General features: G+C 44.7%; 1 protein-coding gene across 11 annotated transcripts in view; it reads right to left on the reverse strand.

Annotated features, from left to right (window-relative positions):
- The window catches only part of ARHGAP22 (Rho GTPase activating protein 22), a 214,178-nt gene that overhangs the window by 26,554 nt on the left and 172,459 nt on the right, over window positions 1-15,165 (reverse strand). For 6 of the 11 annotated variants that reach the window (XM_032266831.1, XM_032266832.1, XM_032266835.1 and 3 more), the window contains one exon: window positions 5,084-5,260. The exons of 2 other annotated variants lie outside the window; for them this stretch is intronic. In XM_032266831.1, the coding sequence (XP_032122722.1) occupies window positions 5,084-5,260 (177 nt within the window). The remainder of the gene's footprint in view (window positions 1-5,083; window positions 5,261-15,165) is intronic. 3 more of the 11 variants (XR_004265065.1, XM_032266833.1, XM_032266834.1) reach the window with 1 other exon arrangement.

Below are 15,165 nucleotides of genomic sequence, written 5' to 3' on the forward strand. Positions count from 1 at the left end.
CTCCAGTAGAATGCTGAATAGAAGTGGTGAAGGCAAGAATCCTTGTCTTGTTCCCGATCTTGGAAGAAATGTACCCAGTCTTCCTCGATTAAGTATGATATTATCCATGGGCTTTTCGTAGATGTCCTTTATCAGGTTACGTTCCCTTCTATTCCTAGTTCTGGAATGTTGCAATCATGAAAAGGTGCAGGATTTTATCAAATGTTTTTTTCTAGTCTACTAAGATGATCATGTGTTTTGTCCTTTATTTCGTTAATATATTACATTGATTTTCAGACGTTAAATCACCCTTCCATTCTTGGGATAAATCTCATTTGGTCATGGGGCATAACTCTTTGGATTCAGCACATTAGTATTTTGTGGATGATTTTTGTATCTATAGCCATAAGAGATATTGGTGTTTCAGCAATAAATCCCTGTTCCTCCTGCACCAACAATCTTTTGCAATGATGCTTTGTCTTTCAACTTAAAAAAATAAACAAACTTCCTCTTTACCTAACGTCCTCCTCCGGCTGCTGTCCTATTTTTCTCTTTCCCTTTACAGCAAAATTCTTGAAAGACTTGGCTGTGCTGACACTCCAATTCCCCTTTTATCATCTTTCTCATTCCCACTTTTATCAGGTACTTTACCCGAGCTCCTTTGCTCAAGTAACCAAAGACTATCTACCTTTCACCCTCTGTTTGATCTATCAGCAGCATTTGCTGTAGTTGATCACTGCCCTTATTCCTTCACTTGGGCTCAAGGATCCTGGCTTCTGGCTCTCCTCCTCTTGGGGCATGCTCTCTTTCTCACCCCCTCTGCTATCCCTCCACCCACTCTGTGCTGTCTCAACCTGACTCATGACTTCAAACCCCACCTATGTGCTGATGGCCCCCTAAATCTTTCTCTAGCCCTGTCCTCTCTCCTGATCTCTAGGCTGAAATATCTACCTGCTACTTGACATCTGAACTTAAGCATCTAATAGGTATCTCAAACTAGGCCCGTATCTTCCTTCCAAATAGCTGCACTTCCCGTAGTCTTTCTATCTCAGTCAATAGCTAACCCCCTAGCTTCCCACTGCTTAGGTCAAAACATCCCAGAATTACCCTTAAATTCTCTCATTCATTCACATACACGTCTCATCCATCTCAGCAGGGGAATACCACTGGCTCTACCTTCAAAATAAATCAAGAATTCATGACTTTTTATCAGCACTACCACTGGGCCAGGCCACCCTTACCTCTCACCTGCACTGTCGTGTAAGGAGCTCCTAACTGGCTTTGGTCTATTCTCAACATAGCAACCAGAAGGATCCTGGTAGAAGCTGGGCCAGACGCTGCCACTTCTCTGTTCCATGCCATGAGGTGCTAACGGCCCTACCCTGATGACAAGGCCATTCATTCTCTGGTCTCTCTCCTCCCCTTTGCACACTCTGCTCTGGCCACACTGGCCTCCTTGCTGTTCTTCTGACATAGACTCCCCCCTACCTCTACCTGTGCTGTCATTCACCCTTTCTTTCCTTCTACTCAAAAGTCACCAGACTCTAACCCCTGTCTCTCATGTTCCCCTCCCTGCCTTCTCTGTTCCCACTGCACCCACCACTTTCTAACCTGCCACATGTCTGCTCAGCGAGTCCCCTGCCTCCTCTACTAGCATGGGAGCACCACGAGGCCAGGGCCTGTCCCTCCAGCTCACTGCTGTCTCCCCAGCCCCTAGAACATTTATTTGCAAGTCCGTAGCTGAATGACTGAATGAATGCCCAAACGGGAGGCACTCCAGCTGATGCCACGCCTTGGTGGGCTGGGCAGGCCACCAGCTGTGAGGCTCCCCGACCACTGGCCTGCTCCCACTTCTCAAAGGGATAGCTGGGCTGTCCCATCTCTAGCAGGCATGCTGCCCACTCCTGTCAGAGGTGGCCTGCCTGTGCCAGACTAAGCACACCAGGAAGGGCTCAGGGGCTCTGTTACGAAACAGCCAAAGAAGGACTGATCTGCTAAGCCTCTTTCCCAGGGGACGCGGGCTAATAACAGCTCTGCCAGAAAACCTTCAGGGGCTGACTGAGCCCACCTGCCAGCACCATGCATGCCCAGACGCGCCTGGCATTGCTAACTCCTGGGATTTCTGCATTTCCTCTGTACTCCCTGCAGAAAGGAGATAAGCGCCTTTGATGGCAGTTCCTGTTTTAATGCTTGTGAGTTCTTCACAGCCTGGGAAGGGAGATAAACGCCAGGCCTGGGGAAGGGTTGAGTCTAGGTTCCATCTGGGGATGCTGCCGAAGGTCCCCAATTCTGAGCAATCAGAGAGGGAGATGGACGTGTGGCTAGGGAGCCAGGCCTGCTGGGTGCAGGTCTTGGTGCAGCTCTTGGATGGGCTATTTGGGCTGGGACCAAGCACAGCCTTTGAGGTCAGAACATCCACCTCCCTTCTCAGTTCTGCCCCTTAGCTGGCTGTGTCATCTTGGGCAAGTCATCTCACTTCTTTTCTCCCTTTGTTTCATTTATTTTTTATATGAACATATCTAGAAAAGCACTCAAAGCATAAATGTGCAGATAAATATGTTATAGTAAAAGGAACCCCTGTGTAGCTACCCAAGTCAAGCTAGAGAACATTTCAGAAATCTACAACCCTCTCCAATCCCATCTTAACCTCTTCCCTCCTCCCTACTATCCTGACTTTTATGGCATTCATGTCTTTGCTTTTCTTAATATTCTGTTGCCTATGTATCCATAAATAACACAGTTTACTTCTGCCCTATATTTCCACTTCATATAGGTAGATAATACAACATGTTATTTTTTCTGGGTTTCATTGGGTTTAGTTCCACATTTTTTTTTTTTTAAGATTCATGCATGTTTTTAGGTGGCACTGTAATGGCTTCATTCTCACTGTTGTAGAGTTTTCCCACTGTAAGACTGAGTCATCCATTGCATTGCTGCTGGGCACTTGGGTTACTGTAAGGCTATCATCAATAAGACTGTCACGAACATCCCATGTACCCAGTCTCCTGGCGTACCTGTGCACACATTTCTATGTGGGACATGCTTCATATAGAATTGCTGGGACACAGATGTGCACAGCATCAACTTCAGCAGACATTGATGATTTCCCCAGCAATATGTGCAAGTTTCTATAGCTTTCTATCCTCATCGCCACTTGAAACTGTTTTTCATTTAGTCATTCTGGTGGGTGCATACAAGTATCCCATTGTGATTTAATTTGCAGTTCCCTGATTACTGATGAGGTTGTACGCAGGAGCCTCTGTTCACCAGTCATGAGGATTTCTTCTTTTAGGAAATGCCTGTCCAAATCTCTTGTCTGTGCTTCTTCTGCCTTGTCTGTTTTTGCCTCATTGATTTGTAGGAGTTTGGGGAGTGAGTCATTTGATGATCATATGTGTTACAAACACCTTCACCCAATCTACACCTTATCTTTTCATTCTCTTAATCTACCGTTTAAAAACAGATGCTTTTTATTTTATAAAATATAACTTACAGACAATTTCATAATAAATTAGTGGTTTTTTTTTGTAATGCATTAAAAAAATCCTTCTCTACCCTAAGATTATGATAATGTTCTTTCTCTGGTGCTCAAAAGTACCACCTGTCATACATCAAAGTCCAACTACTTAGGATTCTGCTTCTGGGCTCTATTCTGTTCCAGTGGTTCTCTTTCAGCAACCTTGCACCAAAAGATGCTCTTGCAAGGCTGCAGAAATCCCTGGGTGGGTTCAGGCATTTCCAGGCCATTAAACTCCAGCCATAGGTCAAATGTGCTGCAACCTTCAGGGATCAAGGGGACCAAGGCTGACAGTGTGATATCATTCATGAAGTCCGAGAGAACAACTTTCACTCTCAGCATTATATTGACTCTTGCTTGTAAGGGATTTATGATTCAATGAAAGGTGGTCAGGCAGACCATAGCCAGGCATGCGAGAGGATCGTGGGTGAAGAGAGGAGCAAAGGAAGGGTCTCAGCCTACGGGGCTTGTGAAATCTGGAGATGGGCTCTGAGCCCCAAAAGTTCAGGGTCTGTCCCTGACCAGACTGTGTGCTAATCAAACACCACAGGAACAGAGAGGACGTCCATGGCTTGTGTAGTCAGAGGCCGGCCAGCTTTCAGACTCCCAGTCTCCACATTCAGCAGGGAGTTGGTGGCCCTGGCCCCCATGCCATGGTGATCCCATTATGAAAGCTCTTTTCATGACCACTTCATATGAACACCAACCTAGAGATAGCGATTGCACGGCTGGGAGTCACCTTTCATTTCTCTCATACCCCATGTCCAGACCACAGGCAAAACTTGGCAGCTTCACCTTCAGGATATACCTGCAGCTGGCCACTTAGCACCATTGGCTGCACGCCCACCCCATGGACTATCCTGGCCTGCTGTGTCCACTCCTGTATCTCTATGGTCTCCTCATGTGGTGGCCAGGGGGCCCTTTTCATAAATCTAAGTCAGGTCCTGTGTGTCTCCTGTACTCTGAGCCCTCCTGGTATCCCACTGTAATTAGAACAAAATCAAAACTCCCTACCAGGACTCCAAGGCCCTGGTGATCACTCTCACCCCAGGCCCTCCCACTCTCCTGGTCTTCACTCCCTCGGAGCCCCAGTCTTCCTGACATGCCTCGTGTTCCTATAGCTTGTCCCTACCTCGGGCCCTTTGCACACTTCTGTGCCTCTGCTGGAATGCTCTTCCCCAGCATGCCCCTGGCTCCCTGCTACTGCATTAAGCCTGCTGGGCCACTCCACCTAACCACATTCCCTCCGTCTTCTCCCTGAGCCTCACTGGCTTTGTGGCAGGTTTCATCCCTGGATACCATGAGACACAAGTCCCTTCTACCATCCCTCCCACAGAGAATGGAAATGAGGAAGGGTGGGGGCATGGCCTATCCTCATGAATTCCTCAACCCTGGAATCAAACCCAGTACATTTAGACATCTAATACATGGTTTTCAATAAAGGAGGAAGTAAATACACTGCAGCTGTTGGGGGCTCCCAAGGGCTGGCAGCGGAAGGGCCAGGTGTCTGTGAGAAGCACAGGATGCAGCCAGCAAGTCCCCAGTGCGTGGGGCGTTTGGGGCTCAGGACAGGGGAGGCATGATTACCTGGAGGCAAGGGTTCTAGAGGGTGGGCATGCGATCTACGGGCAGTACCTCTGCCCAGAGGGGCACAGATGACCCGGCGGATGGCCTGCACCCAGTCCTCCATGTCACGCTGGGAGCTGGCCATGAGCAGGAGCGCCTCGGGGTTGGCCGGCACCTTCTCCTGCTCCCCGGCACCACCTGCAAGACAGGGAGACACAGGCTTATGCGGGGTCCCTGTGCAATGCCAGGTCCCTGCCTGCAGGGCACTCTCCATCCCAGCACTGGTCAGCTTCACTCCTTGTGGGATGCTCTCCAAGTCCTTCCAGCAGCAGCTGAGCTTTGCTTCTCTCTCACAGCTCATCCCTTTCACACTTCACACCTCTTTCCTTGGAGCCCTTTCTCATTTTCTCTTTTCTCCCTTAGTGTTACTTTGTTATTTGCCCATGCCAAAACAGAAATAATTTAAAGCACCCAGGACACTGTTAGGAAAAAAAAGGATGCTGATGTTAGGCCAGCTCAGAGAAGTTCAGTGCCCCAGAGTGGCCTCACTTTATACTTTGTTTCAAATCTTCAAATCAATTTTGCCCACTTGAAGACCACAGTTCAACATCACTATGTGCTTTTAACTTTGGCTTGGATGTTAGGGCCTCCCCTCCCCATCCTGAAGACAAGAGTCTCTGTATGTATTAAGGTCACAGAGGCTGCATGTTAAACAAGGATGGAACACAGCGCCCCGGAATTCTCCACCACACCCATCTCACAGCTAGACAGTGGATCGGTACCTAAAGGCAGAAGGTTCGGAAAACTCAGATGGTTTCTCCTCTATGGTTCTCAAGCTTTCATGTGTAAGTGAATTGATCTTTGGGAAATACATAAAGCTATTTATACTGGACTTTACAGGTAATTTAAGGGTTTTCAAGAATGAGTTTGTCTTTATACACCCTACTCTGACATCCGAAGGCTATCTGCTTGTAGGGTGTGAGATCCAGAGACCTGTGTTCCCAGGGAGCAGGTGGGCCCAGGCCATTCCTTGCTGGAGCCTGCAGCCCAGGGATGGAGAGCAGACAGGAACAGTGCTTACTGAGCACACGGTAGGTGCCTGGGACCCTTCTGATGAGCACAGCTGCCACACACCTGCCCTCCTGGGGTTCTCTAACCTCCACAGTGACTCCATGAGGAAGGTATTAGTTCCAACCACATTTTACAGATGAGGAAACGGAAGCACAGAGGAGTTAAGTAGCCTGTTGAACACACATAGCGAATGAGTGGCACAGCCAGAGAGAGATTCAAGTCCTAGCTCTAGGCTCTCAACCATCCCACATTCCCTCCTGCCATCTCTTCCCAAGAACTGGTGAAACCAAGCAGACTGTTTTGAGGAATGAGGCACAGGGCAGGAATGTGACCCCGCTGAGGGCACCACAGCCAGGCCTGGGGGGAGACAGAGGGAGAGGCCATGGGGCCCAATGCTCAGGAGGGCGGCGATGAGCAGCCAGGGCTCTGCGATGCCTTCTGGAGCCCTTCAGTATGCAGGCAAGCTGCTGGGGCTCAGGCAGCCACTGGGCAGCAGAGCTGTGGAGCTGGGGAGGAAGGGAGCTGGAGGCTGAGACAGCACAGCCCAACCCCAGAGGCTGCTCAGTTGGCTGCTATGGTCACTCACAAGGGTATGGGCACTGCCACCTACTGAGGCTGCCACCTGAAGGCAGCTCTGCCGTGGTGACAGCAGTGCTGCACAGCATTTGGGCCATGAAGGCTGGAACGGCTGAGTGTCCAGGATAAGGAGTGGAAGTCAGATGCCACCAGGAAGCTATTTTATGTGAGCATTCCTAGAGAAATGTCTCAAGATGACTTGGAAGAAAGGAATCTGGAGATCAACAGCTCCAGGAATTTGTGGTTACTTGGTTTGTCCTAAATATTCACTTTTGTACCTAATCTTGAGTTTCTCTTTTTTTTTTTTTCGAGACGGAGTTTCACTCTTGTTACCCAGGCTGGAGTGCAATGACGCGATCTCGGCTCACTGCAACCTCCGCCTCCCGGGTTCAGGCAATTCTCCTGCCTCAGCCTCCTTAGTTGCTGGGATTACAGGCACGTGCCACCATGCCCAGCTAATTTTTTGTATTTTTTTTAGTAGAGACGGGGTTTCACCATGTTGACCAGGATGGTCTCGATCTCTTGACCTCGTGATCCACCCGCCTCGGCCTCCCAAAGTGCTGGGATTACAGGCTTGAGCCACCGCGCCCGGTGTAAGTTTCTCATTTGAAAATTATTTTCCCTGCAGAGGGCCATCCAAGTCATATAAGCTTCAGGCCCCACAAAACTTGGATCTGCCCTGCTCAGAGGCTGGCAGATAACTCCAGGCCCAGCTGTGCCCCTGTCCTGGGTACTTTCCCAAGGTGCTCTCAGCCTAACTTTTTATGTATTTATGTATGTTTATGTATGTACATTTTTATGTATGTATAACTTTTAAGGAAATGGCCACATACTGTTTTGCAAAATGACTGCTCCATTTTACTTTTCCACCAGCCGTATATGGCCATTCCCACATCCTCACCAACACTTGCTATGCTCAGTCTTTTTACTTTTAGCTATCCGAATAGGTGTGCAGGCATTTGAATCTGTATTTCGCAAATGACTGATGATGTTGGACATCTTTTTATGTATTTAGTTGCTATCTGTGTGTTGTCTTTGGTGAAATATCTGTTCAAATATTTTGCCCATTTTTAAAATAGGTTATTGATTTTCCATTATAGGTGTTGAGAGTTCTTGACATATTCTGGACATAAGGTCTTTACCAGATACATGCTTTGCAAATATTTCTCCCAGTCCATGTTTCTCTGTTTTTTCATTCCATTAACAGTGTATTTCCAAGAGCAGAAGTTTTTAATTTTGCAAAGTCCAATTAATCATTTTTTCTTTTATTGAGTGTGCTTCTGGTATTGTATCTAGACCATACCAGAAGAAGAGGCTTAGCCATGAAGTCTTTGACTAGACCGACATCCGGGAGTCCTTCCCTCTATGTTTTCTTCCAGTAGTTTCATACTTTCATGTTTTATGTGTAAGTCTTTAATCCATTTGGGTTGATTTCTGCACATGGTGAGAAATGGGACCTAGTGTCAGTCTTCTGCACATGGATATCCAGTTTTTCCAGCACCACTTATTGAAGAGGGTGTCCTTTCCCCAATGTATGATGTTGACACCTGTGTTGAAAATCCATTGGCTGCTGAGCCACATTTTTATCGGGAATGGATGTTAGATTTTGTCAAATGTCTGTTCTGCATCTATTGTAATAACGATATAACTTTTTAGTGTACTAATTGATAAATTACACTAATAAACTTTCAAATGCTAAACCAATCTTGCATTCCTGGGAGAAATCCTACTTGGTAATGATGTATTATCCCTTTTATATATTGTTGCTTTGATTTGCTGAAATTTTGTTAAGAATATTTTATGTATTTTCATGAGGGATATTGGCTTGCAGTTTCCTTCACTTAAAATGTCTCAGTCTGATTTTGGTATCAAGGTAATGCCGGCTTCATAGAATAAGCTATTAAACATTCCCTCATTTTCAAACCTAGACATTTGTAGAGAAATGCTGTAATTTTTTCATTAACTATTTGATATAATCCACCAAAGCAGCCATCTGGGCCTTGAGTTTACTTTGTGGAAAGGTTTGTAATAACAAATACAATTTCTTTAATATATACATCTATCTCTTCCTGAGTATACTTTTCTAGTTTGTGTCTTTCAAAGAATTTGCCAGTTTCATCTAAGTTATTGAATTAATTGATATAGTTGTCCATAACGTTCCCTTATTATCCTTTTACTAGCTGAAGAAGCTGTAGTGATGTTAACCTCCCTCACCCTGACATTGGTAATTTCTTTTTTCTTTCCTCCTTCAATCAGCCTTGATAGAGGCTTACCCATTTTATTGATCTCAACAAATCAGCCTTTTGCTTCACTGACTTTGTTGTTTTTGCGGTTAGCAAACTTGTTTTTAAAGGACGAGATGGCAAATATTTTAGGTTTTTAGGCCGTATAGTCTCTGTCACTACGCACTTTGCCACTGTGGTGCAAATGCAGCCAAAGACAATGTGTGAATGAAAGTCATAGTTGTATTTGTGTAAATTTTATTTACAAAAACAAGCAGCCAGCCCGCAGGTTGTAGGTTGCCAATTGGGGTCATACTTCATTGATTTCCACTCTGATCTTTATTTTTATTCTTATGCTTACCTTGGGTTTAGTTTGGTATTTTTCTAGTTTCTTACAGACTTCAATGCTATAATTGTCCCCTGGATTACTACTTTAGAGGCAGCTCCAAAATTTTGATATGCTGTGTTTTCATTTTAATTCAGTTCAAAATACCTTGTGCTTTTCCTTTGGATTTCTTCTTTAATTTGTGGGTTATTTAGAAGTGTGTTAGTTTCCAAATTTGAGGGGACTGTACCAGAATATGGAATATCTTGCTAAGTGTTCTGTGTGCACTGAGAAAAATTATTCTGCTGTGGTTGAGTAGAGTGTTCTATAAATGTCAATTTGGTCTAGTTGAAAGTTTTGTTCAAATCTTCAATATCCATGCTGATTTTCCATCTATTCGGTCCATCAGCTATTCAAATTTCCAATTATAATTTTAGGTTTATTTATTTTCTCCTTGAATTTCTATCAGTTTTTGCTTCAGGTAGTTTGAAGCTGTTATTAGGAGCATAAATATTTAGGACTGTTATGTTCGCTTGATGAAATGACTTCTTTATCATTATGAGATGACCTTCTTTATCCCTACTCATATTTTGTTGCTCTGGTCTGAAATCCTTGATATAAACATAGCCATCCAGTTTTCTTTTGATTAGTGTCAGAATGGTGTTATCTTTTCCCATCCTTTTAACTTATTTGTGTCTTTACATTTTAAATGCTTTTTTTCTCAGGCATAGAGTTGGGTCCTGCTTTTTTATCCAATCTGATAAGCTTTATTTATAATATGATTATTGGGAGGCTTAGGTTTAAGTCTGGCTTCCGTTTTCTATCTGTCCCATCTGTCCTTTTTCTCTTTTCTTGTCTTCTTTTGGATGGAGATTTTGTTTTTTGTTTTTAATGATTTCATTCTGTCTCCTTTGTGGCTTATTAGTAAAAATCTCTCTCTCTCTCTCTCTCTCTTCATACTATAGAAATTGCTTTAGAGTTTATGGTATATATCTTTAACTTATCACAGCCTATATTAAGTGATACCCCTTCACGTATAGTATAAAGATTTGTAAGATCTATCTTACAAATAATCTCAGAAGGATTATACTTCCATGTCTTCTTTCCTGACCTTTTTGCCATGGTTGTCTTACCTTTTACTGGTATTGCTCTGTCATCAGGCTGGAGTGGAGTGGTACAATCTTAGCTCACTGCAACCTCCTCTGCCTCTTGGGTTCAAGCAATTCTCCTATCTCAGCCCCCTGAGTAGCTGGGATTATAGGCATGTGCCACCACACCAGGCTAATTTTTGTATTTTTAGTAGAGATGGGGTTGCGCCATGTTGGCCAGGCTGGTTTCAAACTCCTGACCTCAGGTGATCCGCCCACCCTGGCCTCCTATGTTATTTTTATTTTAACAGTTAATATCTTTTGAAAATATTTGAATTACAAGAGAAAACATATATTTACCCATACAGTTGCCACAGTGCTTTTCATTCTATTGTGCAGATCCAGATTCCCATATGGTATTATTTGCTGCTATCTGGAAATCTTCCTCTAACATTTCTGGGAGTATGCAGCTATTGGTGATAAATTCTTTCAGCTTTTGAGTGTGGGAGTAATTAATTCATCTTCATTTTTGAAAGATATTTTCACTGGATAAAGTCTTCAAGGTTGGAATGTTTCTTTCACTGCTTTTAAGATGTTGTTCCACTTGCATTCTCATGAGAATTTTGCTGTCATACTCATTTTTTGATGCTTTGTGCCTTTTTTACTGTTTCACTAGTTTTGGATAATTCGATTATGACGTGCTTCAGTGCAATTTTCTTCAGGTTTTCTATACTTGGAACTCATTGAACTTCTGAACTTCTTAGATTTGTGAGCTTATAGTTTTCATAACGTTTGGAATATTTTAGCCATTGGTACTTCAAATATGTGTTTTCATCCCCTGGTCCTGCTTGAGATTCCAGTTACATGTATATTACACAACTTGAGGTTACCCCACAGGTCACTGATACTCTGTTTTCGTTATTTCTCTCTCTCTCTCTCTCTCTCTCTCTCTGTGTGTGTGTGTGTGTGTGTGTGTGTGTGTGCATGTGTTTTTGGATAGTGTGGTAGCAGAATAACAGACCCCCAAAGACATCCACATCCCTGTCCCTGCAACCTGTGACTAGGTTAAGTTACACAGCAAAGAATTAAAGTTGCAGGTGGAATTAAAGTTGCTAATCAGCTGGCTTTAAACTAGGAAGATTATCCTAGATTATCCAAGTGGGCCCAAGGTAATCATAAGGGTGTTTAAAAGTGGAGGGGGAGACAGAAGAGGAGAGTAAGAGAGAGATGTGACTATAGCAGGAGTGATAAAATGTGAGAAGAACCTCATCTGTCATTTTTGGTCTTGAAGGTGGAGGAAGGGAGCCAGGAGCTGAGGAATGCAGGCAACCTCTAGCAACTGGAAAGCTCAAGAAAAATGGACTTGCCCTCAGAACCTCCAGAAAGGAATTCAGGCCTACTGACACCTTGATTTAAGCTCAGTGAAACCTGTATCAGACTTCTGACATAAAGAACCATAAGGTAAATGTGTATTGTTTAAGCCACCAAGTTTGTGGTAATGTGTCACAGGCCAGGCACCGGGCACAGCGACTCACACCTGTAATCCCAGCACTTTGGGAGGCGGAGGTGGGAGGGTTGCTTGAGCCCCAGTTCAAGACCAGGCTGAGTAACATGGCAAGACTCCAACTCCATGAAAAATAATTTTAAAAAATGAGTCAGGCGTGGCATAACCAAGCCTGTGGTTCTAGCTGCTAAGGAGTCTGATCCCAGGAATTCCAATCTGCAGTGAGCTGTAATCATGCACTGCACTCCAGCCTGGGCCACAGAGCAAGATCCTGTCAAAATAAATAAATAAATAATAAACAACGTGTCACAACAGCAATAGAAAGCTAATACAGCCAGTTTCTATTGCTATGCCTTCACAAAGCTTTTCATGTTAATGTGTCTAATCTGCCACTAACTCAACCCAGCATTAGTTTTCATCTCACACATAATAGGTTTGATCTCTACAAGTTTAATTTAGGTCTTTTTTAAAAAATAACTTTCATGTGTCTACTTTTCGATCATACAGAATACAGTGATAAAAACAGTTTCAATGTCTTTACTAATTCTAAAATCTGTGTCATTTCTGGGTTTGTCTCGATGGCTTTTTATTTTTCTCCTCATTATGGGCTACATTTTCCTGCTTCTTTGCACTCCTGATATTTCGAATTAGTTGCAATTCTATCATCCTGTGACATCCTACAGGCACAAAGTGGCATGTCCAAAAATTATAAGTGCCTCCTCTATTAAACTAGCTCCTCCTTCCTCTCCCTCACCTTACACTGGCTCCAGTCTCCCTGGTAGGCCCAGGGATATTGTGATTTCTTTTTTTTTTTTTTTTTTTTTTGAGATGGAGTCTTACTCTGTTGCCAGGCTGAAGTGCAGTAGCGCAATCTAGGCTCACTGCAACCTCCACCTCTCTCTGAAGCGGTTCTCCTGTCTCAGCTTCCCAAGTAGCTGGGACTACAGGCACGCACCACCATGCCCAGCTAAATTTTGTATTTTTAGTAAAGACGAGGTTTCACCATGTTGGCCAGGATGGTCTCGATGTCTTGACCTTGTCATCCACCTGCCTCAACCTCCCAAAGTGCTGGGATTACAGGCATAAGCCACCGTGCCCAATACCGTGATTTTTAAAAGGCTGAGTGATGAACATTTCTGTATTTCTGTAAATATCCTTCAGCCTTTTTCTGGTATGAACTTAGATTCTTGGAAAGAGTTTGAGCCTTATAGATTTTGTCTCTAAGGTTTCTTGGGTAGATCTAAAATGCTCAGTAAAGAGCAAATTATTCCCCATTACTGAGGGAAACCCTTCTGTGTATTCTGTCCTATGCCCCATAAGCCATTAGGTTTTATGGTCTTGCAGGCGGGAACAGGTGCCATTCTTTGCCTGGTGTTGGGGTGGGCACCGTTGCCTCCAATCCTTTCCGGTGGTTCTTTGCCCGACCTGGAGTAGTTTTCCTCATGTGCATGTGGTGATGAGTGCACAGCTCAATTCTCAAGACAGTTTTCTCTCTGTGCAACTCTTTCCTCCTCAGCAGCTACCCTGCAGACTCTAGATGTTTTGGTCTCCTGGACTCTTAGCTCTGTCTCTTCAACTCATGGGGTCCAACGGGCTCCACCTGGGTCTTTCCTTCCAGCATACAGCCTGCAAACTTTCTCCAGGCAGTCAGCTGGGACACATGTAGGAAATCACCCTGTTTCCCATTTTTTGGGGACATAGCCCTTTATTAACATCCAATATCTTGAAAGCATTATTTCAAATATTTTGTCCTTTTCTTTGTTGTTGGCCGTTTCAGGTGGGAGGGTAGATAGGTCCCTGTTACTTTATCCTGCCCAGAAGTGAAAGACCTATTACCATGCCTAAGGGCCTACTCTATATGAAATACCCTGCAAGGCGCTTAGCAGGCACAGTCCCAGGCAGTCCTCATAAACACCCTAGGAAGGAGCATTGATGACCCATTTGACAGGTGGAAAAACCGAGGCTCAGAAAAGTAAGCACTGTTGTCAAGAACAAGCAAGTGGAGGTGCTGAGATTCAAACCTAGGTTTGTTCGCCCATAAACTCATTCTGTTTTCTCAATATAAAATCTCTCTTATGGCAAGGAAGGGGAGTGCAAGGAAGATGAAATGAAATGGGGGATTACAACAAACTCAGGGACTTTCCACAGCGTTCCATGGTTTATGCTGATCTTCCTCTCTGTAACCTACGAAACATTAGTATTAGCTTTACTTAAATGAATAAGAATTACACCAGTAAATATTTCAGGAAGAAATTCATTATGAAAGATGAGGGTCTACTATCACAGTTCCTGGTTTTTCCTCTTTTTTAACTGGCTGTGTGACCACTGTGTTTCCACTCCATCCCATTACACATGGCAGACTTCTGAGGCTCTCTTAAACAGTGCTTAGGGTCCAACCTTTGTGGGTCAAACCTCAGCCTCCCTCATGTGGACTACAGGACTTAACTTCTCCAACTGTCAGACTCACGCACCCGTAGCAGGATGAAACTGAAGGCATCTACCTCATCAGGAGAATAAAATGGGACAGCCCCTTAGCTAGGCCCCTGGGAGCTAGCAAGCACTCTCTAAGTGTTCCCTTTTATTATCATAATTAAATATAGGATAGAGGGGGCCTTCTTAGCCTCAGCACTACTGCCATGTTGGATGAGATTATTTTTCATGGGGTGTGGGGGCCTGTCCTGTGCATGGCAGGATGGCAGCAGCATCCCTGGCCTCCGCCGACTCCCTCCCTCCGAGGGTGTGACAGTCACCGATGTCTCCACACATTGCCAAATGTCCCTTGGGGGCCAAATGCCCGGGCTGAGAAACACTGATACAGAACAGCCAGACCTCTATTTCCTATGAGTCTAAATGACTTACAATTCTATTGTCCTGTGACATCCCACAGGCACAAAGTGGCATGTCCAAAAATTATAAGTGCCTCCTCTCTCAAACTAGTTCCTCCTTATGTTCCCACTTTGGTGGCCACAACTGGAAGTTGGGAGCCCCCTGGACTCTTCCTCTCCCTCACCTTTACACTGACCCCAGTCTCCCTGGTGGGCCCGTCCGTTCTCGGACTTCAAATGCTGTCCTCATGCTGATGACATCCAGATTCACTGCTCCCCTGCCCTCTAGACCTGCAGGAAGCCCATCTCCCACCTGCCTATACCCTACCTTCTTGGGTGAGGGCAACTCCATCTTCTGGTGACTCAAGTTGAAACTGGACACATCCTTGCTCCACTCTCTTTCACCTCTCCTATCCATTCCTCTCCGCAAACTCTATTAGCTTCTCCTTCAGAACATATCTGCAATCTGATCACTTCTCACTGCTCACCTGG

Source organism: Sapajus apella, unplaced genomic scaffold, assembly GCF_009761245.1.
Source record: "Sapajus apella isolate SASKATOON/1434 unplaced genomic scaffold, GSC_monkey_1.0 scaffold161, whole genome shotgun sequence".
NCBI classification, from domain to species: domain Eukaryota; kingdom Metazoa; phylum Chordata; class Mammalia; order Primates; family Cebidae; genus Sapajus; species Sapajus apella.